This window comes from Grus americana, chromosome 9, assembly GCF_028858705.1.
Source record: "Grus americana isolate bGruAme1 chromosome 9, bGruAme1.mat, whole genome shotgun sequence".
Lineage (NCBI taxonomy): Eukaryota > Metazoa > Chordata > Aves > Gruiformes > Gruidae > Grus > Grus americana.
In genome coordinates, this window is record NC_072860.1 from 24,637,188 (window position 1) to 24,662,802 (window position 25,615).

At 36.8% G+C, this 25,615-nt stretch overlaps 1 protein-coding gene across 2 annotated transcripts; it reads left to right on the forward strand.

Annotated features, from left to right (window-relative positions):
• The first annotated feature begins 472 nt into the window (after window positions 1-472).
• Window positions 473-25,615, forward strand: ZBBX (zinc finger B-box domain containing). 2 transcript variants are annotated; one of them, XM_054836117.1, is made up of 20 exons: window positions 473-533; window positions 1,022-1,094; window positions 4,388-4,474; window positions 5,077-5,190; window positions 6,739-6,832; window positions 9,141-9,189; window positions 9,373-9,482; window positions 15,543-15,710; window positions 16,184-16,358; window positions 17,267-17,387; window positions 17,948-18,075; window positions 18,310-18,413; window positions 18,643-18,749; window positions 19,697-19,728; window positions 21,022-21,269; window positions 22,005-22,164; window positions 22,710-22,865; window positions 23,813-24,049; window positions 24,341-24,476; window positions 25,429-25,615. In XM_054836117.1, exons 3-20 carry the CDS (start codon window positions 4,407-4,409, stop codon window positions 25,502-25,504), a joined length of 2,283 nt encoding a protein of 760 aa, XP_054692092.1. In that variant the 5' UTR covers window positions 473-533; window positions 1,022-1,094; window positions 4,388-4,406; the 3' UTR covers window positions 25,505-25,615. The 2 variants fall into 2 exon arrangements, with proteins under 2 accessions (XP_054692092.1, XP_054692093.1); XM_054836118.1 differs by lacking the exon at window positions 15,543-15,710.

The window sequence follows — 25,615 nt, forward strand, 5'->3', positions numbered from 1 at the left end:
CAGTACCGTGAAAACACCAGCCACGTCTTTTTGGTTCAGCCGTAGAAAAGCCTTCGCACTCTCAGTGGGGAAAAAAGCGTGAAGAAATACATCCTGAAAACTTACAGGCCAGGGGGTGGAAGTGCTGTGAATGTGTTATTGTATGTCAAGGATTTTGGAGGGCCTCGCTCCTGCCTTGTGGGCCCGGTGCCTGTCGATGGTGCGTGTGGTGGCAGCAGCACCAGGTCTACGTGACGCAAAGGGACGTTGAGGGTCAGGTTTAAAGCCAGTGAGTACGAAGCGGAGAGGCTGGGCCAGGCGGAGGCGGCCGGGAGGGACGAGGGCCTGGCTCTGCGGCTCTCAGCCACGGCTGCAGCGCGGCGCTGCCGGGGCCCTCACGGCAATGTCTGCCCGCCCGGCCCCCTGACGGGGACGTAGCGCGCCGCCGCTGCCATGGCAACGACGCGCGGCTGTAGCTGATGCGCGCGGGGCGGGGCGGGTAGCGGCGGCAGCAGCGCTGACAGGAACCGGGGCAGGGGCGATGCCCCGCGGGGGTGAGCCGGAGAGCGAGCCCGCGGCGGCGGCCGAGGGGACGTTGGGTCCGGCGGGAGCCGGGAGCTGAGGCCCAAGCCTGTGTCGGGGCGGGGATTCCCCTCAGGGACGAAGGCTCCCACCCGAGCAAGCGCGTCCCGCCCCGGGAGCTGCCGCCCGCCACAAGGCCGGTGCCGAAGGGCCGAGAGAATATTTGGGGGCAGGTGCAGGTGCCCCCTGGTTCTGCCTGGGAATACCCTCCTCACCTGCCCTTCCATTTGGAATTTGTATTCTTCCTCCACACTTTTCTCCTTATTCCCCCCTTACGGCTTTCGGGTTTTAGATTACAGTTCTAGGCAGTTTCCTTCCTCCTGCCCTTCCTACCTTTCATCAGTCTTCTTGAAAAACAGAGCCACCGGTAACAAACGAAAAAAAGCCCACTGCTCTGACAGCGGGGGTTTTCTTGTACTGTTTTTTGTCTGCCCTTGTGCATTGTTCTGTGTTTTTCTAGAGCTGTCGTCCGGACTGATTGAAATCTGTGAGCCTTGCCTAGCAGAGACTAGAGTTTGATAGAAGCATTAAAGGCAAGTACTGGATTTGCTCCATTTATTCACTTATCCCCACCTGTTTCTTCATTTACTCAGTTTACTTCTGGGTAATGCTTCTGCAGGAGCTCCCAGAGCAATGTTACTGTAGCCACGTAGCTGGATGAGAAGGCATTTATCTCATGAAACGTACTTAATAATGTGTAGGGTTTGTTTTGGTTGGTTGGGTTTTGTTTGTTTGCTTTTGTAGACCGCAAGGAGAGACAGAGACCATTTTGCTAGGGTCTTTCATGTTTGAGTTACTTAAAATATAGTTAAAAATCATAGTTCTTGGTTAAACAGTGAAGATGCACAACCGGTAGGAATAGGTTTTGACTTGTCAGAGTCATTGAGACAATGCATCTTTCCAATGTGATAAAATTACTAAGTATAGGAAAATAATTTAGGGAAAGTATCATTTAGTTGTTTTAACTGGTTTTCATGATCTTACTTTGTGCATGTTGTACAGCATTAAACATAGAAATGGATAATTTGTTTAAAAATAGAAAGTGAAGTTTGAAATGGATGATATCACAGATGTTTGGGCATGGAGAATATAAACTTATCCCAAGAGACTGAGATGACATCAGCATACCTGACTGCTGGATTTAAACTAACTGTTAGAAGAAGATTTACAAGGCAATCAAAGTCTGTGTGATTTTTTTTTTTTTTTTACTTTTTTAATGTAACTTTTTTCCTTCCCCCCCCAATTAGTGAAACATTAAACAGCATTGTTTGGCAGGACCAGAAGTCTCAGTTGATATAATTAACAGCAAATGGGTGGAAATACTAGACAAATTCTTCCTTACACTAAGAGTTCTTCAAAGGAAATAGTTTGGTTTGAATTATTGGGAAGTGGATAGGACTCAGTCTAGTATGAAATCCATCTTCATGGTTATGATAATTGGATGTGAGCTATTACATATACAGTAGTATCCCTTTGGATTTTATGGGTTTATTAATGTGAGAAAGCTGTTGGAATTTAGTCTGCTCTAGTTAAACTCCTGTAGTTTGAAGTAAACTGCAGCCATCTTCAGCTGTCTTTACGCTATAAAGCTGTCTTTAAATTGATTAGGAAGAACTTTGAGCTAAGCTGAGATATAGGGTATATGGGATTTGTGTTCATTTAGCTATGCAGACTTTAAAATTAAATTAACTTAAATTTTATTTATTTTTTGCTTTGTTCAGTTGCACTGTATATCCATTAGCAGCACAGAGGAATCTGCTAGAATGATGAAATCTGAGTACTAGTGTGTGTAGAAGAGCAGGCAGAAAGGATGTGGATAATTAATGCTTGATTTATTTATGTATGTTGATGAGTTGCTTTACTCTGCCTCACTGAAAATTTGTCTTACATATTAGAAAGAAAAAAGGATTCACAGGTAAATGGAAAGCACACAGAAAAAGGGAACTCTAGCCTATATTTAAATTACAAGTCTGTTTCAAAGTATGGAGTTTGTTTCTGAGGAGTTTGGGTTTGCTGTGTTAGTACTTGCCTTTGGTGGACTTCCCTGGCAGTCCTGACAGCCCATCCATCGGTACTTAAGGATGTCGTACAATCTAAGGGTGCATATTTCCCCAAATGGTGTATGTTTAACTTTGAATGTTACAGTCTTACAGTTTAACAGCTGTTCTTATAAAAATAGAATTATGCTCTCACAGCTATTAAATGAATTCATGTATTTTTGCAGAATAATTCAGGTTTTTGATTATCTATCTATCTATCTATCTATCTATCTATCTATCTATCTATCTCCTCTGTTATCTACAGCTTGATGCTTTTTTTTCCACCCAGTATTATTGCATTCCTGAAACTTTATAGATGGTTTTACCTGTGATACTATTGTAACTTCTAAGTTACCTCTTTAAATATTTGCTTCCAGTGGAATCTGTTAAAGTTTATTAAAAAAACATCATTTATATGTGTTAACTACTTTCCCTCCTTGAGCTTGGCAAGCTGGCTTTAGTCATTTACCTCCATTTTTACTACTAGGTAGCCTTTGGGCTACATCAAAATTGGTGTGTTATCCCTGCCTAGATGCGCTAATCCCGTTAGTGCACATTCGCCAATAGAAGAGCCTTCTTCTAGTCAAAGTTAATAGAATCTTGTTTTATCTTAGAATGTGATACAAGAATCATTGTTTTGAAATGATAAGAAAGAATGGAGTGCTTGGTTTTTCCAGTGCAGTAAGAAATGTGTTTTGTGTGCACATCTGACATTTCTGTCGGCACTAAAATGGCATTGCTTTTAGGTTCTGTGGCACCAGATATTTTAACTGTTTTTAAAGTGCCATTGACACGTGTTTCTCCTCATGGACAGAGACATTATTTGGACACTGTATTAATGGTTATTTACAGGTTTAAGTGTGAACAGGCAGCTGAGGTTTTGCTCTTGAGCTCAGTTATACACTTGATATATTTCAAGTACCAAGCTTCTCCACATCATTTCAGTTAGGTCCTGCTTTCAGCTGGAGTCTGATAGCCAACAATGAAGAACAGTTTCCAAATGTCCTCTCAGCTGTAAGTCTCTGGAGTATAAAGTTTTGTTTCCTTTTCCGCATGCATCCCAGCAGCACAAGTAAATGTTCAGCTTTGGCACTGTGCTTGAGATCGAGTGTTGGCACGTTTCTTCCAGTAGCCTGCTTAGTCTGTACTAGTTATACTGCAAACATTCTAGTGCAGGGAGGGTATGGCTGTTAAGCTTCAGTTTGAACTCTGTGCTGTATGAACTTGCTTGTTGGAAGAGTATTTTACAACCTGGGGAAAAAAAAAAGTCATTAAAATACTGCTGTCTTGAAGTTTTGAGAGTAGAGAATAACTCTGCTCTGCAAGTTACCATATTATTTTGTATCAATTTGTGTATGACAGAAGACATTTGTCTTCCAAATCAGTTGAGATGGTTTAACTTCATAGCTGCTGATACAATTTTCTCCTTCTCTGTGTTTTGTATGGGTCTGGTTCAAGAAAGCTGTGTTTTATTTTATATTAAACTGCTTTCATTGAACTTTAGGGAATTGCCCAAATGAAACAGACAAGTAAATCTTTTCCCTGGTATCATAAATGTAATAAAAAGTTTTTGTTTCAGTTAAGTGTAATTTAGAGTTGCTCTAGGATTTTATTGGCACTTCATATAAACAAGTTCTGCGCTCCATTTCTTTCCTTCTATACACTAATATTTTTGGATTCGTAACAAGTTTTCACTGTTTTAATTTTAATTTCAATCAAATTCCCATTTCAACAGGTTGCTAACTGTAGATCATTGAAATTCTTTTTTTTTTTTTTTTTTTTTTTAGAAGAGATTAACTGGGAATCATGAACACTAATGGTTTTGTAATACTCCCAGGCTCAAAAACTGGAACCTCGGTGAGATTAAAAGCAAAGTAAGTGCATTTTATCTGATTGTGGTAGAGATGGTTTTTTCATCATTTTTAATAAGTTTTAATGCAACATTAAGTGGAAAAGCTTATTTGTGTAAGGGCAAGAAGAATCATGATGTGTTCCTTTTCTAGTATTTTCTCTACGCTTTTATCCTTAAGCCTTTCTTTTGCTAGGCTTTAATCTATTTTCTGAGTAAGTTATGCATCTTATAATGCTGTATATCTAACATATATACTTTGTAAACAAACAATACTAAAGGATTCACTGGGATAGCCTATTTTAATATAATTAAGCAACAAACCTTTTTGAATACGGACACAACTGTATCAGTTTTATGTTGGCCACTCTAAAGCTTATATTGGAGTAGCCGCATCACTGTCAGTATACCCTTCTGTAATGAGATATTCTTGGGTCTGGGGAGTTTGCACTTGACCTGCCCTAAATTTTCCAGAACTGTTTTCAGTCTTGCTGGGAGATAGAAGAGTGACGTGCCTTTAATAACGAATTTTTCAACTTTTTTTTCTTGCTGCTTTAAACTTATTCAGGTACATTACTGGCTTTCACGTAATTTCTAATGAATATTTCACTACTTTAACTTCTCCAGAACTGTCAGAGAATTGCAATTGGAGAAAGTGCAGTTAGAAACAGAAAACAAAGAGATGGAGAAGAAGTTACGACAACTACAGTCAAACATGAGCAGAGAAAAAGAAGAGAGAAAGTAGGTTCAATTTTTACTGGAAAAAAAAAAAGGAATCCAGTGCGATTCTTCCTCCACACCTTCCCGTGTGGGATCTCTTGCAAAGTTTGGAATTCACAGTAGTGTTCAGTCTCCTCTCTCCAGTCTTTCTTCCCAATTATAAACTTGCTACACTATGACTTTCTTATTTTTAAACTCCCATGTGAAATTTAGATTTTTTTTTTTTTAATTTTTTTTTTAAGAAGTAAACTTACAAATCCTTCCTGGCAGGGATATTCCTTCAGTGGCAGAGATCCCTTTTCCTCATTTATTCCCTCTTCTCCCTTTTAGCTTTGTCCAACTGGATTTGTCACCTTGGTTTTAAAGCAGGAGACAGAAAGTAGTTTCTCTTGCACTATTTCAGACTCATTTCTGACGTTTCTATAGAGGATGCTGTTCTTATTATTGCTTTGATCCTGTTTTGCATGCACCTGTGTAGCTTCTCAAAAAGACATTTTCTATATGATGGAAAGAAACATGGCTTGGAAAGTAAGTATAATGTAATGAAGCAAGTGCTAGGGTGGAAGTTTCAATCTCAGCTCCGTTACTGCCTCACTCTGCAACATCTGCTTCCATTTCTTTGTATTTCTGCCTGACGTATTTTGTCACCGGCGTTACAAGTGCCTTGGACACCTTAGCGCCTTAGTCTTGGTAATGCTAAGGGCCTGCTCTTTGCAGCTCTGTAAACTTTTGCTTGAGCTGTTGAGGCACTGTTTTCCAGATAGCACGTGGCACTTTTTTCCCCCCATATTGTGCTCATGCAGTTGTTCTTGTATTGTTCGCACGGCCTCGTACCTGCAAACCATGATAGTGTTGTTATGGTGAGTTCAAATGACAGGAATAATGCATCACTGGTGGGAAGATCATCCTTCTTCCCTCCTACATGTTTTTCTTACCCGTTGATTTGTATGCTTTAGTTTGTTTTGCTCCATGTTTGGCTTTCTGTAAAACAAAGTAGATCAGTCATTTCAATACTTGATAAATATTATGTAATAGTGTATTATGTGGTGGGCTAAAGCTGAAAATCACTGTTTAATCTCCCTAAGTCTTAAATTCTTCCCCACTATCTACTCTGTTCATCATAATAGTCAATATCTAAACTGATAATCACTGAAATCTTAATTGTATGTGTTCATGACTTATTAAAAGATGCTACATTTTAGCTGTGCTGGATGAATACCCTGGAGTAAATTGGGAAAATGAAGATTTATCTAAAGTGTACTTCTGTTTTTATTCTTCTACAACCAGCCATAGAGAATTAATGGGATTTTCTTGTGTTTAGACCAATTTGATGGTCTAAAAGTAAGTACTTTCTTATACATTTGATGCTTTTACTACTATTAAAGTAGATGTGAAACAGGTTTCAGTGGATGGGAGTTGTTTCTGTTTTGGGGAATTAATGATCCTATAGACAAGTATTTTATTTTTGTGATGCTCTGTTCTTATTTAAAAACCAGAAGGAAAACCTTTATGCAGCTCTTGCTTATAGAAGACATAATTTGTGAGTTCTTTCTTGCTCTTGGTTCATAGGAAATCAAGTGCTTATCATTGGAAATCTGGAAAGGCAGGACCAATGACCATCCAAGCCCGAGTTTTGTCAAAAAGCAAAGAAAACAATAATAAGGTAGTAAACTATCAGTATATTTGTAGGTAAAGCTATTTAAAACAAAACAATATTTAGAACATTTATGCTACAGAACATGGGGATTTAAAATACTGTAAAAATAAAAGGTTAAGCACTTTCTGATTGAAATTTCTGATTGTTTCTTTTCCCATACCAAGCTTATGTTTCCCTTTGAGCTGGAGGGACATCACATTCTGTTTGGTGATCTGTTGTTTTTTAAATTGCAATAGATAGCAAATTATCATTGCTTCTACAGATTTAATATTGTAGGAGTCTAATTGGTAGTCATCGGGAGCCTGTCTTTCAAATTAATTAGGCCTTGTCTAATGTCCACTATGAAACTGAAATACAAGGCTTCATGTGAAGTTTTGAGTACAAATTCTCTGTCTTCATAGATAAAAGCTATGAGAACGGCATACTGCATTAAAAAACGTTAAAGTTTTTTCTTTAACTCAGTCACTGCATTAATGGCATCTGCATTCACAGTAGAACTCCCATATGACTCTGTGGTTCATTCTCCTTCCCCCCCCCCGCCCCGCTTCTGCATGTCCAATAATCTTTCTCATGATGCTTCTAGATTTCTTTCAGTAAGTACAGAAGGAGACTGAGAACCCAACTTGCCACTTTGTTCACAGTAGCTGGAAAAGTCCTACATTCATCCTCTGAGGACTGATGCTGGTTGGGCAAGTGTGGGTTAAAGCATTCTCTTGGACAAGGACTGGACTCAGTCCATTCTCTTAGACTGTGAATGCTTCTGAGTGTTTTAAAATGTGGATTAGGTTTATCCATTGACTCTTGTTCTTTGACATCCTTGCTCAGACCTAAAGGAGGGATGTAGAGCTTTCCTGCTAAATCATTGAAAAATTTGTTTTCTTTTTAATATGTATGCAGCAGGGTATTTCCTCTCATTTCCTTTTGAAATGACTAGGACAATTTTGCTCAAACTTAAAAAATATTAAGGATAAGGTAAAGGTTTGGGAATGGTAAAAGTTGGTCAAATTTGTAAGTAGCTGAAGACTGGACCTTGTAGGGACTGTTATTGCTTCCAACTGTAATAACCTGGTCTTAGTATTTTATTCTCTAGGGAAGTAAATTAATCATTTTAATGGCTTAGGCTCTTGTCCTTGAGGCTTTATACATCATGGAAACGAGCATTAGGTGTATCCGTCATCAAATAATATTCGAGTGCTGTTGAAGTACCAGTTGCAATAACAGAGCTTATGTTCTTGCTCTATGAATTAGTATGAAAAATCTGTAGGGGATACCCAAATCCAAACTAATTCAACTTAGAGGTACTTTCTTTTTCCTTTATTAGACATTGATGTGTCTGGAGAGACGTGCAAATTGGACTGAGTGGGACATAAAAAGAGAGTTTTCTCTTACGATTTTTTTTTTTTCCTGGAAGCCATACTACGTATACTGTGTTGAAATGAGAGGTGTTAATTAAGAGAGATGATTTGTAACTGGCTGAAACAGAGCTTATATAAGTCTGAAGAGAAAAACAAACAATGACAACTTCAGACTAAGCCCGCAGTTGCTATTTGAAGTCTTTTGAAGCAGAACCAGTTTGGTGTGAAGGTCTTCTCAGCCAACACGCTCAATTTCAATAAAATTGCCTGTGCGTAGAAGAGAGGATAAGAGTGAAAAGGTTTTCTTTAACCCACCTCTTTCCCCTTCTCTGGATAAGTAACTCAGAGCTGTTACTACTTCAAAGATTTCAGATTTCAGTGGTAGTGGCTAAGGATTAGATACATGGGGCAGAATTTTCAAAAGGGCAAAATTAAAATGCCTGCAGATGCGTAAGAGTTGGGGAGAAAAGTGAGAGTGAAGTGTCTACTCTGTTTGCAGGGAAAAACTGAGGAGCAAAAATGTTGAAAATGATCAGTTACTGGAGTGGTAGATCATGGAAGGGTAATGAAGAGAAGTGGAAGGAAAACAAACTAACACCTCCCCCCCCAGCAAACTATAGGTAGATATATGTGCAGGTTATATGTGCAGTAGGCTTCCTGGTTGACATTTGAGCTTACATCATTGTGGTTATGAAAGTTCTGCAGGTCTATGCTTGTGGAAAACCCTTGCTGCGTACCTGGCTGGGCAAACAATGACAATGTCACTTCATGAATGGGAAGGGAAACTGGTCACAAACTTAACGGCTGTCATGAGCAATACAGAGAGTTTTCTTTTTAAATGCTTGCTGAGCTAATATCCTAGAAAAAGTAATGTTTTAATTCTGTAAAAGTTAGGCTTTTATTTAATTTCATTATCACCATGTATATATATGTGTCTCTGTAAATATTCTTCCATATAGGTTTCTTCAGGAAAAGTGAAGCTGCAAATACTCAAAGAACAGATTCAAGGTAAAGACATCTTTGTTAACTAAAAAAACCCAACTCACAAACTTCTGCTAGAGTATCTGGTTCTTGGAGGTTGCTGCAGTTAAGCAATAATGAAATCAGAGGCTAGAGTACTGGGTTTGGCTTTTGGTTTGTGGAGTTCTGTTTTTTTGTGTTTTGTTTTTGGTTTTGTTCCCCCCCCCCCAGAGCCAGTGAAAGAACCATTTAAGCATGAAATGGTAAATGCTGTCGCTCATGAAAAATCTGAAGTGAAGGGGATAGCATGTGGACTATGTGAAATCAAGAGTGCACTGCTGGTAAGCGAATGGTTTAAAAATTACTCTGTAGCAACAGAATATGTGTCTATATATAGTAACTTTGTAGCAGTATCTAGACACACTCACTCTCTCACACTCTCTATACTATGTTGTAAAATCAGTTACCTTGGCTTTGTCCAGGTAAGCTGTGTGTGGTCTGCACAGACAAGCTGTCTGACCTGGAATTCACTTCCAGGGTCCTTCATGTAGAGACCTATATATGGAAATACATATGTGCATGCCCAAAATGCAGATGCAGGTCTAGATATTACGTTAGCTTTCTGTATGTTAGCTCTTCTGTACGATGGAGATATAGTATGGTAGTCTATGGATGTCGTTGTACTAGCTGCCTCCGCGTCTTCCGTAAAAAAGGAATAATTTTGATGGTATTATTGCTAATTTGAAATGATAAAGTCAAGGACCTCATTCGAACTTTTAGCCTTAGCTTTTCTGGTGAATTGAAGATTTTTTTTTTTTAATACCTTATTTTTTGCAGTTTTTTCTGCTTGGAAAAATAAGACTTCTCTAAGATGGTCAGCTTGAGGTGCCATAGCAACTATTAGATGTGCAGCAACTTAAAAAGAGGAAAAAATTACTTACATATTTGAGATTAATTCATTCCTACTTTATTTAAATATCTTATCTTGCTGGAATTGAAATGAAAGTAATACGGGGGTTTTTTTTGCCTGTTTCCCAAAATATATTGGTGATATGCACTTTAATTCTAGGATTTCTCTCTGTGATAACTACTTAGTGGACATAAGTTAAAGGGAGGTTTTATATGCTGATCTCCCTGAATGGCAAGAAAACAGATAAATGATTCTGTTATCAGAGCTGTTATCAGTTCTTTAGCAGGGAGTTTCTTTAAGCTGTATTTTTTTTTTTAATTTGCCCAGCATGTGAATGTGTCTGAAGAAGACCAACCTCTTGCTTAACTAAAGAACACTACCGTATGATTGTAATAAGATGTGTGGTTGCAGGCAAATATGTCAAAATTGAGTGGTCCATGAATATTTTGTAATTTTAAGTATTTTGATAAGCACCAGGGCACATTCTTAATTCTGACTGCTTTGTGAGCTGGCACTTGCTCGCTATGTTAGAGTGGAAATTAGTGTTATCAAGCATGAGGTGATCTATATTTAATAGAGAGATTTTTGCCCTTTTTACTCCTTTAACGTAGCAAGTGTAAATAGGAAACCTAGCGTCCAAAATATGACATAGCCCCATACTACTTGATTTTTGAAGTAACTTGTGCACATAGAGTAGTTCCATTGTTGAATAAGAAAGTAACGTTTTTCTTCTAAAAAAGTGGCACCTCGCTTAGAAAGATTTCCCCCCCACACCCTGTAATACGTTCCATGATATATTAGTATTGTTTTTATGGTAAAATAAAGCAGTCAGAGCTGCTACTACTCCAAAGCAAAGGAACAGATACTTGCGTGGGTCTTTTTAATGGTTTTACTTAGGAAAAAGTATTTGGGGGCTTTACATTTCTGTTAAGATTGCCTGGCATCAAAGCCACCAGGATTTTGCTTCTGTTGAGTCCTTGTTATATTTTTTTTTAAATTTTTTTCCTCGTCCCCTGTGCGAGGTGGCGGGCGGGCTTTTCCCGGAACGGGACCCCCGCGGGACCGGCCCTTCCCGCGTGTGCCGGGAGCGAGTGCGGGAGCGCCGGGCGGTGCGTGGCCGCCAGGCGGCGCTGTGCCCCCGCAGGACGCTGCCGGCCCGGCCCCGCCGCGCACGGCTCCTGCCCGCCTCGCACCCACCCGTGGCCGCTTCTCCCTGGTCCTGGCGCGGCTGCGCTTTCACCTCTCGCATCTTCTGCTCCAAGTGACGGCCGGGCTAGAAATCGTTACTGGGATGATGATTTGAACCACGATTTACTCTTTTCCTAAATGCGCGCCCCCCCCCCCCCCCCCCCCCCCGCCTTAATTTAAGTGGAGCTACGCTTCTGAGTACTTCATTCTCTATCCCAGAACCTCATCTATCGTGAGTAGCACTTGTAAAATTATACGATGCTGGCGGATAGCAAGGCGTTGTTTTAACACCACTTACGTTACAAACGGATTGTTTTCACGCTATCACATGTGACTGTCATACTCAGCAGAAAGTTTTTCAGTTAAAAATGAGAGTTTTCATAGAAGCAAATAGCATAGCTGTTCTATTGCATTACTTAAAAGAAAATCATTCTGTCTTTTCTTGTGCCTTGATGGATTTTATAGTCATGCACGCCTCATGGAGAACTGAGTTAAATTGAACCAATGGTAGTGTGACGTGGAAATATGTGACAAATTGCTGGGTCTTTTGTAAGGGCAAATTCTTACACAGGCTCTTTGAAATACTATTATTGGTATATTTGAGACTTTTTCCAAATTGTTGGATGTCAAAGAGTTTAGAAAAAAAAAAAAAGATTGAAAGTACTAAAAATGGTCAAAGGTGTTTGTTCAGTAGTCAAAGACTATTATATACCCTTGTGAGTATATTTAACAATCTGTGTGACTTATAATTTAAATATTGTTATAAGGAAGCTTAGAACTCTGAATTCCTGCTTATAATTATGTCTGTTCTGTCAGATGGCACTTTCAGCCTTCCTGATTCTTTCATACTTGGATTCCACTCACAAAGGAATAAAGTATGATGAAAGTAAAATGTTATACAGTACAGTGGAAACTTAAGTTGTGTGCAATTTTATTATTCAGCACAGTAATAATCAGCTTCTAACATACAACTTTGTTGCGTATCTGTTATGGAACAATAAAAATTTTATAATTTTATAATTGGAGTAGTAAAGTTTTCTCCTAGAATTATTGTCTAATGCTTAATTGTAACAAACTTAAATTTCTCATGCATAATATTTGATTGCATTTCATAAATGGGTTGTAACAACTCTTTTTTTTTTGGACCAAATTATACATGGATTTTGGATTTTATCTTTTGAACAAACCCACTATTCTTATTCTCCTAAGGTTATTCCAAATTTGATTTTGAAAAATGCCATGATTTACTTTTTTAATACCTTTTCAAATATGTATTATTATGCTTGTTTTCATTTTCTTTCATTCCTTAATGATGACTGTTTTATAGCTGGACTTAATGAATCAAAGAGAAGCCATGTCAGGAACCTTTTATGAAAAAAATATTTGGATTGATATTTCATTGTTATGATTACAAAGAATCACAGTTACTTTATTAAAGTAGAAGGCTTGCATTATCTTCTAATATTCTAACATAAACATAGAAAATTTGTATAGGGTCTTGACTGAGTGTAAGTTAGCTGTTTCAGTTCTACTGTATGAGATTTTCATGAAGGCAAATTATACTTTTCAATAATGGCACTGGATATGTCATTCTGTTATCCTGCTAAAATTTATTTGATGATCTCATTCTTTCTTCCCAGAAATATAATCCTTTTAATAATGCAGTAAATTGTTAAAGTTATTGGTCTGATAAATACATCCTTGTAAAAATCTTCCTTGCTTATAGTATGTTAGTAGAAAGATTACATCATTTGATGAAAAAACTTCAGGTGAGAATTTAAGGCAGTTCCAGTAGGATACACCATCCCGTGAGTAATGAAAAGCCAGTGATAAATAATATGTTGGGATGACGTGCTATCCTGAGTTACGCAGTGGATATAAAATTTTTTTCCATGAGCTCTTTTGCCTGGATATAAAAATATTTCACCAAACACATCTAAATGCAGACTGTTTAGGATTTTTTTTTAATAGACTGTAGCGGATCTTGTAACCCTAGAACTGAAAACTGGGTGGTAGCAGTAGTAAGATAACAATGATAAATCTTGACATTTGTAACACATTCTCTTGTAAACTTTTTTTTTAAAGGGATACGCAACTTATCTCATTTTTGGTGGTAAACCAACTGTGTTGAGATGTTGGAAGTTGATTTGTGCGGATTAAAGGTCATACAGTGCTTCAGTGGAAGAATACAAGCATTTAAAAAGAGAATCATGGAATTCTGTGATCACTCCATCTGTGTCAGGAGAATTCTACCACAGTAGCTGTGATTCTCTCCACCCTCTGCTTTGTCTTCCTCCTTTTCTCCAATCCTACTCTGAAGCTAATTAGAAACTGCAGCTATTAATAAAAGGAGCTAACAAAAGGGTGCAGGAAGTGAAGAGATGCAAAAGCAGTCTTTTGCATTTGAAATAGAAAACAGTAGCTGTAACTCCATTTTTTCTGAAGGGGAAAAGGATATTACAGTCCAAGTGAGGTTATGTAACTCTTGATCTAGAGTTTTAGCTGTCTGAGTCAGGAGGAAAGGTTGTTTTTAGATTAATTATGCAATGGAAAGTTTCAAGGCAATCATTCTAGTTGTGAGAATCCAAGGAAGTGCTTTCCAACTTTCTTGACGGGTCATGTTGCTTCTGCCTTGGACTCTTTCCTGCTCCTTTCTGACTGCTACTTTGGGAGTAGACATTTTTGATGTCTAACCAACTTAGGCTGGTTAGGCATTGAAGTAGGAGGAAATTAGTGTCTGAGTTCGACTGCTGGGAAGTTTAACGTGAGGCCAGAACAAATAAGCTTTGCAAGTATTCTCTAAAATCAGTTTTGCAATTCTTGCTTAAGTATTTTGAAGCAATTGAGCAAAATCTCAATGAATGTGTTCATATTGTTTCTGCAAATAACACAGCAGGGCGAGCCTTTCAAATATTGATCTGCTATTATATACCGTGTGCCAGAGTACCAAAAAGAACCATGCATAACGCAACTATGCTTGCTCAAAGAGAGCAGATGTATCCAGCTACATCAATAAAATTATCTCCTTCAAAGAAATGTGACTTCTACTGTAATGTTAAGATTACTTTCTTCATGTGGTGAAAAAGAAATCAACACAGTCTTTAGCTATGTACTTTTGAATGCATGTGCCATAGGAAACAGAACAAACCAAGGAGAAGGGCAATTACAGAGAGAAATTCCTCTTTTAAGTATATGCTTCTGTGATCTCCACGTGTGTTAGCAATGTGTTGGCGATGTTGGGGAGAAAAGAATTGCTGTTAATTATGGATGATTATGGGCTATTAGGACTGAAGAAAAAGACAAAGCACACATGTTCATAGAGTTAACTTTGAATCTTATTCATCCTGCGTTGCAGCATACGAATCAGAGGAAGGCTGCAAAAGGGAAAAAGTAACCACTGTTTGAAGCGGTTAGTCTCCCTGCATACTCACTGGCATGTCACTAGTGCCGTTTAATGTGCAACCAGCAACTGCAAAGTCACTGGGTCGGTTATAGTGTAGACTAGGTGGAAAGGAGGAGATGCGAGTACATTCTGGTTTTGCAATGGCTGCTCAATATCTTTGACTCTTTCTGATTACACTTTCTCCCTGTACCTTTACTGCTCTTATCTTTCGTGGTAAGAATATGTGCCTTACTTGAGGATTTTATAGACAAAGGATCTTTCCTTCTGGTCTTTCTATGTGCGTAGGGAGGGGGCATAGGGAAAGGATGAACATAAAATATATTTTGTTTTTGCTTGATAATCATTCAAGAGTTGGTAATCAAAACCTTCATATTACATTTCCACAGTAATTTTCTTTGTTCTAAAGAAGGTTGCAAATTAGTAAAGTCCCAGTGTGAGTAAATCTGTTATTCTCCTTCTGTAGCTATTTTCGATCAAACTCATCTAGTTCTCTATAGTATGGACTTCCGTGGACTATTTTTATGTGTGAACTGGTGTTCCAGTTAGTCCCTTAAATGAACATTTTCCTCTTGTTGACCTCTACAGATGTGCTTCTGTCTACTGAAAAACTTCAGTAAGCAGAACCTCATTAATAAAGTACATAGCTCATAAACTTGTTTAAATGATATGTACTGCATAAAATGCCTCACTTAGTCTGTCCTGTGTAGTACCTAATGGAATATTCAGATTATTGAATTTGTGCTCACACATTTGCACACTATTGATCATTGAAATTATTATGTGCTTATGTCACCATCACTCATCAATATGTGGTTACCTACCTGCTTTTAATATGCTCTTTGGAGGAACGTTTGAATACGTTGATAATAAATTAATGCTTGCATAATGTTTCATTAACAGACAGAAGCCAATATACATGTTGGAAAATTGGAAGTCATCGATCACTTCATCAAGGAAGTAAATCTAAATGAATCAAAAATTAATCATGAGCAGAAGAAAGTAAATAGCAAGCATCAGGTCACATCAGACAAGTTTTCATCTCTCCCAGCATCAGTAGGCAGTGCTGAGGTAGTGCACAGTTTGGAAACAAAAAAAAAATTCTTTTTGTTTAGGACATCTTAGGTAGAGTGGCCTTGTGTTTTTCCACAGTGTGCCAAGTGAGGGATCAGGCTATCGGACATGCGCCGCCCATCGACCCCTGTTTGTGTCTGTGGACATAAAGTCCATCCTATACGTAGGATGTGGGCTATCCATGGCTGCTGCTTTCTGCCTACTAAAAGCATTTAAGTTAAATGGGGCTTTTTGTGTGCTTATGTAGACTTTTTTGTTTTTCATATTTTGCTCTTGATAGAACATTGCAATTTAGTTGTGAGCAAGACAGCATAAAAATGGAGTGATCTTGATTACCAGGGTAGCTAGACTAAGCCCAGAAAACAGGGTTCTGCATTTCCATAGCTGGTACTAAAAATATTGCCGTTTGTAACGGGGGAGAGAATTATCATCGGAAGCACTGTATTAATTATGTTGTGGAACTGATTTAGGAAGTCTCCCCAGAATCAACCTGTACAGGCCTTGAAAATCAGGACAAAGGATTATTACTAAATGGTGTATTTAATGAGGAGGAATCTGCAAAGTCTTTTCAGGAAGCTTTGACTCAATGGAGAAAAGGTAATTGTGATCACAGAGAAGAACTGTGTGCCAGCGAGGTCCTACCAGGTATGAATTTTTCCGTTTTAATTGTATTTTAAAAACATTAGGAGTCATTTTGGTGAGTTAGTAGATTTTTGATTAGTGAAAGTAGATGTTGTATTAGAATAGTAAATGTCTCTTCCTAAGTTTTCTTTCTGTGTCCCTTTATATGTTAACAACAACCTCTGAAGTTTTTTTTAATAACCTGCAGATTAGTGTTTTATCCCAATTCTTGTAACGAAGTGTGGTCTTGGCCAGATTGTTTAGCTTGTATCCCTGTACTGTTCTATGGCATTGTTTCTCATGAGACTTTAGTATGAATAGTAATGCCAAGGCATAAAGTCACAGCTTTTAACTGAGACTAGGAATGTGCATGGCTCAGGATTTCACGTGTTGTATCAAAGTACATTTTCTGCTTTCCTTCCACAGGCTCTTAATATTTCTTTGTCTCAGGGAAAAGATACAATCAGTTGAAGTATGCAGAGAAAAATATGAAAAAAAACTTTTGTGTGATTGGTTTTGTGCACACTCTTTCCTCTGGTCCATGGATGGAGTTCATTCTTTGTGTATTTTTGTATGAAAAATATTATATAGATTTCTTCCCCCCTGCCACCACCCCCCCCCATTTTCTTTCCTGTGAAATGGTGGGATTTGTATCTGCGGTGCCGTGGATTATCCCCCACTTCTCCCCCCTCAGTGTAGTAGTCTTCCTGTATGTGAGAAGCTGTAATAAATGAGATTTTACTGGCTGCCTCCATGGCTGACTGTGTTATGTAAATATAATACTGCTGGCCATTTAAATTTTAGAATTATGCAAAGACTTAGCTAGGCATAGACTACTAATGTGACATTCATTCAAAAATAATGTAGTTAAATAGAAAGTTTATAAATCTGAATAGCTGTATATTTTTTTTTTTTTTAAATAATTCTAATAGAATCTGTGGGAATTTGTGAGGTACAGACCGATCTTACTGTTTTGAAGGAACCTATCCAAATAGAATTCAAGAAAGATGGCCTGACCTACATGGAGAAACTCTTGCTTAAGAAATACAGAAGGTATTGTTGAAGTTGCTGGTACTAAGGAAAGAAGTGAGAAATACTTAACACCATTAACAAAAATTCCACTGAAATTTTTAAAATATTAGATATATTATCAAGAATTAAGGTGACTATATACAGTGTGCTTTATTTCAATAAAATAACCATTATAACCACATTTGATGAGTTAATATTGTAGAATTACTACAGAAATAGTATTTGGATGGATTCTCTGTTCTCTCAGTTTATTGTAGGATTTGAAGACTGGTAATGACATTTGGTTGCTTGATTTTTGGGGCATTTGCTGCAGGAATTTTGTAGAGAAAAGGAAGTACAATCTTCAGGATACAAAACAACTCTGTAATGTTTATAACAGTTAGTCCCTGAGATGCAAGGTCATCTCAATGAAATTAGGAAGAGTTGGTGCTTTTCAGCAGCAGCTAATACTGCTGCAGTAAATAATGTGGTGGGGTTTTTTTTGTTTTGCTTTCATTTTGCTTTTGGTTTTTTTAACAATTGTGATATTATGTATTAAAAAAATGATCACTTTTTAAGATTTATTTCTTTTCCTGTTTTAGAACTCCTGTTGATCAAATTTCTGGTAGTTGCATTAAAGATTTAAGGGCTATGCAAACACTGAGTGTACATCAGGCTGTGATTGAAGGAGGGGGAGAAGGAGATGATGGTGATGTCGATGACTTAACAGGTGTACTAAACTTCCGTTTATTGAATCTAACTATTAAATAATTTTTCTTGGGATTTTTTTTCGCTATGATTGCTAAACAGTTACATTCTTAAGCAGTTTCTGCTTAAAAAAAGTAACAATAACGAAAGGAGAAATTTATGGTACTTCATAATAAATAAAAAGTTTGCATTTTTATAAGTGTATCTTGAACAGGAAAAAAAAAAAGAAATGCATCAAATTAATTATATTTCATAGTTGAAGAGGTGAAGAGATATTGGACATCTGTTTTTAGAGAGGAAGTACCCAACACTATTTCTGAAAGTGCAGAGTCCTCTTTGAAAATTGAGTTCCTTGATGATGTAAGTATGTAATAAAGGACTTCATGAATCTTCACAGTGATCTAAAGTGATTTGTTTAAATGTTGATCTGTTAAATATTTAAAGTAACAGCAGTTAAATAATTTCTAATAAAAATTTATTGGCGCATTATCTTTTCTGCTTTAAATCACTTGAGTTAATGTTTTTTTGAATTTTAATCTATTTCTGAATATTGGTGATTTTTTTTTTTTTTTTGTTCTTTTTTAATTAGTCTTATGGCAAGGACTTGGAAGAATCATCTAACCTTTTGGAGATGGGAGCTGGGGCTATGGGAGTGAATAAGCAAGGAAAAACTGAACCATTCCAGCAGTGTAGAAGGTATCAGAAATGCAGAGATTATTTGGAAGAGAAAAGGGAATAATCCTGTGTTCTGGTTTAGTTATATTCCTAAGAAATAGGCGCTTTTATTTGCAGACAGTCATGCTTTGTATCAAAGGGGAGAATTCTTGATTGTAAATTGTTTTAAGGCATGGTTAAGACACACATCTTATCACCCTTGGTGCAAGACATGGTCCGTGCCAGTGGCATGACACTTCTTTCCTTTCTTTTATGTTTCTTCCAGGATTCTGTCTGTGATTGCTGGTTTTAGTCCTTGAAAGTTTCCATTTGAATGACTTAATGATCTGATGACTAGTTTGTAAGGCAGTCTATGACCAGTTTGGCAGTTAACAGGCATATGACACGTTTACCATTAAAGTTAGTGAATAGTAAGTTTGTGTCTTTGACTTTGTCATATACACCAAGGTATATTAATTGCCCGTAACTAGAGAGGTATCACTTTGAAACTTCTTTATTTTGTTTCCTTGATCACTCCAGTGTTAAACCAGGTAAGATATATTTCTTTATGCGTGTATGTCCTGAATTTCAGGTAGAATTTCTCTTTTATATGCTCTTATCTCAGCAGGAGCAGCGACTAGCATACAGACAAGTCTGTAATTGGTCAGTGTTGTGTACTTTTAAGATACTCTCACTTGGGTAATTCTGTAATTCCAGGCAAAACTAAGAGTCCTAATAATTAATGATACATGTGCAATTCTTGTGATCTCCCAAAATTTATTTATGATTAGGTGTGATCTCTTTTGTTATGTTTTATTATTCTGGTCTTTCCTCCCTCCTCTGTTTCAAAGTGGTTCAGCAGTTGCAGATCAGAATGACATAGTGCAAGACTTTTTGCAAAGAGAAACTGTAGGCATAGTGAGTAAGTCATCTTGTCATTTAACGTCCACAGCTGACACTCAATATTTTTTACCTCTTCCTCTTGACAGAAATCCTGTTTCTTCTAAAGAAGTTTCTCAAGGTAAATTTAAAAAATTATTTGTTCAGTATACATAAGTGTATACAGTATTATCATTCTCATATAGGATGCGGTAGTGAACTATGGTGGTTGTCTGAAAGAAATAATTAAAGATCATTAAATTATGTACCATTCCCTGAACTATGCAGGTCTCTTGATCACAATTTGATGGCCTGTGCAAGCTATTTTGAATTGATAGGCATCTGCTGTGACAGTAATCTCACAGTTGTGAGCTCATATTTGAGGGAGAGACTGCCCCAGTATGAGTTGTATACTGAAAACAGACCCATTATAAAGTAGATTTTACAAATCTCTTAGTTTATCTGTACTGTATTAGGTTTAATGTATGACATATGTCCTTTTTATGTAGAAAAATGCTTTTATATTGATGGATTGAGACACTGTGTAAATGATTACCTGTTCTGCATGAAAAATCATTGTTTGTGTATAAAGATTCCAGTGTCTGTTGCATGTCTCTGAAATTACCATGAAAGTTTGGCAGCTTTATTTTGTGACACTCTTGAGGGGTCCCAAAGATCTTACTCTGTGTCCTAAAGCTATGTAAAATATAGTCACTTTTTCAATATTAAGAAATAAGTTAGAATCTAAGGGTAATTAATTTCTTTTTTTTTTTTTTTTTTAAGTATCAAACAATTGCTCCAGCACTTCAGGACCTAGCACTTGTTCTCTTTGTGCTTAGTTCAAGAAACTGCTTATTTAAGTCTTCAAATGTGAAAAAGCAAACAAGAGCTGACTAATGAGATGTGATTTATGTGCTTCTTTGGGCACAGGATAAAAAATAAAATGGCTATGTCTTGTATAAACAAAGAAAAACAGCTTGCAGAATCATTCACAGCCTGATAGTATGTATTTCAAACCATTTGCTAGTTTTAAAGACATTTTATGGAATTGCTATTAATGCAGTTCTTATGCTGGCTCTGGTTAGATTATAGCATTCTAAATTATAGCATGAAGTGGTAGTTGGAAAGGTTTTAAGATTATTATCAAGATCTATTGTTTTCATACAGTGATGTACAGGAACATATACATTAGATACGGAACTGGTATTACTACCTGGTAAGTCTAGTCCATGTGTGTTGGCATCTCTGGATATCAGGCAGGAAGCTAATGAAAGTTAACTGGTTTTATTTGTAATTTTGTGGCTTAAGGGTAATTTCAATGGAGGCTTGGTATTTTAAGTTCATGAAGAAAATATAGTAGATTTATAGGGTATAATTCATATTCATTTCCACAAAAAAAAAATCCTATTTTCATGATTTTGTTGTACTCCCATAGAAAAAATGGTGGTCTGCAGTCATCTTGAAACAAATGCAGTGCAAAAGGAGAGTATTAAATTAAAGACTACAAGAAGATCACTTAGCTCGTATAAACTACCTGAGAAGATCGCTAACCCTACTGAACTAATGAGCAACAAATATCTCCTTGAGACACAACTGCAGGAAAACAACGAAGATTCACAAGAACTGCACAGTGTCTGCGCTAGTCAGAGTGTCGTTTTGCCTGTAATTACAAAGTCTTCAGTGGTAAAATATTGTATCTTTGATTGCTAAATAGATGAACTATTTTGCTTAATCTACTTTCTCAGTTTAGCATGAGGGCACATACCATGTTCCTGAATCAGTTGAGAAATTATGATAGTTGTACGGTTGCTGTGAAATACTCTACCACTTTTCCCCATTCTCCTCTAAAACCCCAGCCCGATGCAATCAGGAGTACAGTTTTAATCAGAGGATTGTCACTGCGTGCCATATTTCATATGTAGGGGATGAAGGCCTCTGCTTTCCACTTGGTATTGTCAGTCTTCTGTTGACATTCAAAAAAAATGAAAGAAAAAACAAACTAGTCTCAGATTAAAAAAAAAAAAAGTGTGTTGGGCAGAAGGCAGCTCTTCTGATGTTCAATGAAATTGAAAGCAAAAAATCATGGAGGAGGTTGGGCCATTAGATTTGGAGTCATTGTTAAACAGTGGTACTTTAGTTGATGTACGCAAAGATAAGCGAAAACAAGCGAAAAATGGTTTTTATGTCCACAGTGGAAAGATAGACTCAAATTCTCACAACATTAACAATTGACATTTATAGCAATTTAAAGCATATATCATGCAAAACCATCATCCTCATGAATATCTATTACACCAGGCTACCAGAATAATTTTGAGTTTTATGAAACGAGCATTTTATTAATATAAACTTGCAAAGGCAACTGATGAAGTTTCCTGTTTCTTTTCCTGTTTCTAATATCTTTGTGTTTTATTCAAGTTACAGGATGTAGCCAAAAGACAGAAATCTGTCTCTACACAGTACTGGGGACTTGAAGGTTTCTTTGTTGTAGGTGCAAACCCTAAACAAGTAATGCTCGAAGCGCATGCTTCACTGTGTGCTGACTGTCACCCTATGGACAGTAGTATCCCATTTCCAGGTAATGGCATAGGAATGAAGTCCTCAAACAATACACATATTTATCACTGTGGCTGTAAGACATCCTTATCTTCATGTAGCTTGCATCTAGCTTACTTTTAGAAGTGACTTTGTTGTAATAGTCATGCCGACACACAAAACTGGTGCTGTGGAAGGATAAAATAAATTTACTACCTTGAGTTAAATTACAACAATATAGTACCATAAATTTATATGCTTCTTTATGTCCCCTGAGAATTTGGTTCCAGTGGGAATTTCTACTTTTCTTTGTGCATAATATACATCACAAAAAATATGCTTTTAATGGTGTATATGAAACAACATGTGAAATGATTGGTAAACATGAATATTAATTTGATCAGGTATATCACTTGAATTTAAGCTTGTTAGTATGTTATCTATGATTTTTTTTTTTTGCTTATGCATAAAAAATTTGTTGCATTACTTATTTAAATCACGCACATTAAATGCAACAAATAGAGTAACAGTAAATGCATATTAAAACAAAACCTGCAACTAATTTCCTCTAATAATTTTTAATTTCAGGAGATGCAAAGTGGGTTCCTGAAAGGAGCTTAAGTGAATACGCTGATGACTTTCTAGTTCAAGGTGTCTTAGAAAGTCAGTTGAATAGACCTTCAAGTGGTTTAGAGACTCCACATGGAATTTTTCCCCTGATGGTAGCATGGAGGCCATACCCAGGTAAGGATAGCAACAGCTTTGAGTTCCTACTTTAACAGGTTATTTTTTCTTATGTAAAAAGTAAAAGCACTGTCTGTGATGATTCTGTTGAATTTGGATCATTTTCATATCTTCATCTATGTATTTTTATTTTAGGCATAATAGCTCATATACATGGCATTGTTTTCATAAGAATGGGCTTTGGAGTTAAAAAAAAAATCTTTCCAGCTGTCACTAATAGTTCTTTTTATTTTGCTTAGTTTCTACTCCTGCCTCTACCCCATTACTCCCCTTTTAGCTTGAATATTTAGATATTAAACTGTCTAGAACAAGATTATGTATTACTGTGTGTTTTGCATCATCTAGTACAATATGGTTTTGATCTAATAAAAGATTTCTTCATGCTACTGAAATAAGTCTTATTACATGAGCTATAAGAAACAAGGAAACAAGTAATGCATAACTGCATCTGCACTTTTTAGTTACTTTTCTCAATTTCAACTGTCTCCATCTCAAGGAATGTAGCTTACATCCTAAGCAACCAGTTTGGCATTTTAATTTTAAAAACGCTATGTGTGGAAATTGAAACTGTCAATTTTGAATCCCAGAAAAATATTTGAAAGTGTCTATATTTATGTTGCCTTAAACTAAAACTTTGGTTCTGTCATTTTTTTAAGCTTTTACATAGTCTCTCCCCTCCTCCAAAATTTGTGCCACTGTACAAAATATTTAAATCAAATATGTTTTTTTCTGAAAGATACCCCTGAATTATGAGGTGCTACTTCCCAATATAATTGTGAACTCTTTATTAACATTTATTAATTCATAGTCTTAAGCAAAATTAATAATCTGTTCACATAAATTCATAATTTTAACTACAATTAATGTCATTAATGAGCTGAGATAAAATTCTCTTTATGTGTAAAATCTTGAATTATTAGAAGTTGTGACCTTTTGTGTTATTTCAGAGAATGATTCTAGAAGACCTTGGTCAACAAATACGCTATGCTGTAAACTGACTGGAAATTGTCCAACAAACACACAGCCAAGACCAAAGAGTTCACCCCTGCAGGTGTTTAGAGTTGATACTGAAATATCAAAACACAAGTGCCTTGATGTAACGAAACAAGATGAGTATCTTTGGGAATATATTGCTGCCCAAGAAGCCCTGCTTACTCTGGGAGAAGAATTACAAAGTTATACAAGTAAGTGCTTTTCCCACCCACCCCACCCTCCATGCTAACAAGTAACATAATGAAAACAAGTAGTTATTTCATTTGCCTTCTCAGATCTAACTGATTTTGATGCAAAAATGTACTAAATCATTTGATGATGCAAGTCATAAATTTTTTAAATAGGTATCCTTTCCTTGGATATTTAATAATGAACACCCCAGGTGTTGTTAGAAGCTAGGTGTAATTTGATGCAAGGGTAGCAAGAAGGGAAAGAGATGGACAGGAAATTTTTTGTTGCTGAAATGACCTAAAATATTTCAGGTCCTGAAAAACATTACAGCTTAACTTCTGGAGATGTAACCTCCTCCAGCAGCCACTCAGAGAAGATACGTAGAAATACTACAAATTTCCATAAAAATCCGGAGCTAAAAGACCACAACAGAGTTGATACTCTCGGGTAAGTTAAACTTGCTAAATATGTTTTTATGGTATTGTAAAATGCTCAATATACCAAACATCTTGCCAGAATTGAAATAAAAGCAGTCTTGACTTTCTGATTGTACTTTACATCCTGATTATAAATGTCAGTATGACCTATTTTGTATCTTGATGTTCTAAGCCAGTACTCTCAGACAGCTCAGATTAAGTGATGTATTTTGTTGTTGAGACTCCAAACTATAAATTATGAGATTATGTTTTCTTAATGCATTAGCTTTTGTTAATATACAGCACTGAGATTTATAAAGTATGTGTATTACAAATCATCTAAGTTCTTTGGTTGTTAGGTACGTTTAAAAAGAGCAGTTGTGAGCAGGTGAGTCAATAACATTTAACTGTCTGCAGGCTATGATATATCTGTTATATTGCCTTGGAGACTAAGGAGATGACTGGAAACAGGGAAGTTCCCTGAAGTTCTGTCTGTCATTGGTTTCTTTCTATGATCTCGTAACTAGTAGGAGTCAGTGAGACACCGTGAGGTTAACTGCCGTATGAATATGGCTGATTCAGAGATTTGTGGTTGGTTGGTTGGTTTTTTGGTGGTTTTTTTTTTGATGTTCATAACATTGAAATTACAGGTCAGTTGAAAACCAAACAATATTTGCAAATAGTGCAGATAGTATCAATGAGACCCACTTTCCTAGCTTACCTGTTCTAGGATGTAGGATTTCTCTACTAAGGCACGATAGTGACAATGTTGTTTACTTCCTACTTGTTTAAGAGGTGAAAATGTATGTGACAAATGGAGGGGAAAAAAGAATATAGTAGCTTGTAATGTATGTATACTTGCAAAATATAGAGCAAAAACTATTTTCATGCCATATAGTTCTACATATGCCACTAAGGCTTAAAGCAGAGTAGCTTGAGGAATTTGAGCTGCTGAAAAATCACTGTGGTATGTTTCTTTTAAGGGGCTGGGATGAAAGCCAAATGGATGATGAGGAAGAAATTCTGGAGGATAAGCAACAGGTTCTTGCATTACAGTGAACATGCAAAGAACTTAATGCTATTTCTCTCTTTGCATATCATACAAATCCAAGAAGCAGACGAAGAGGTGTCTTGAGTGCTGCTCAAGATATTATTTATTAAGGATTATTT

Coding starts and splice junctions, on each gene's coding strand:
- ZBBX (XM_054836117.1), top strand. CDS start 4,407: ATGAACACTAATGGTTTTGTAATACTCCCAGGCTCAAAAACTGGAACC. Junction 22,866..23,812: donor AGCATGGAGGCCATACCCAG/GTAAGGATAGCA, acceptor GTGTTATTTCAG/AGAATGATTCTAGAAGACCT. Junction 24,477..25,428: donor AACAGAGTTGATACTCTCGG/GTAAGTTAAACT, acceptor GTTTCTTTTAAG/GGGCTGGGATGAAAGCCAAA.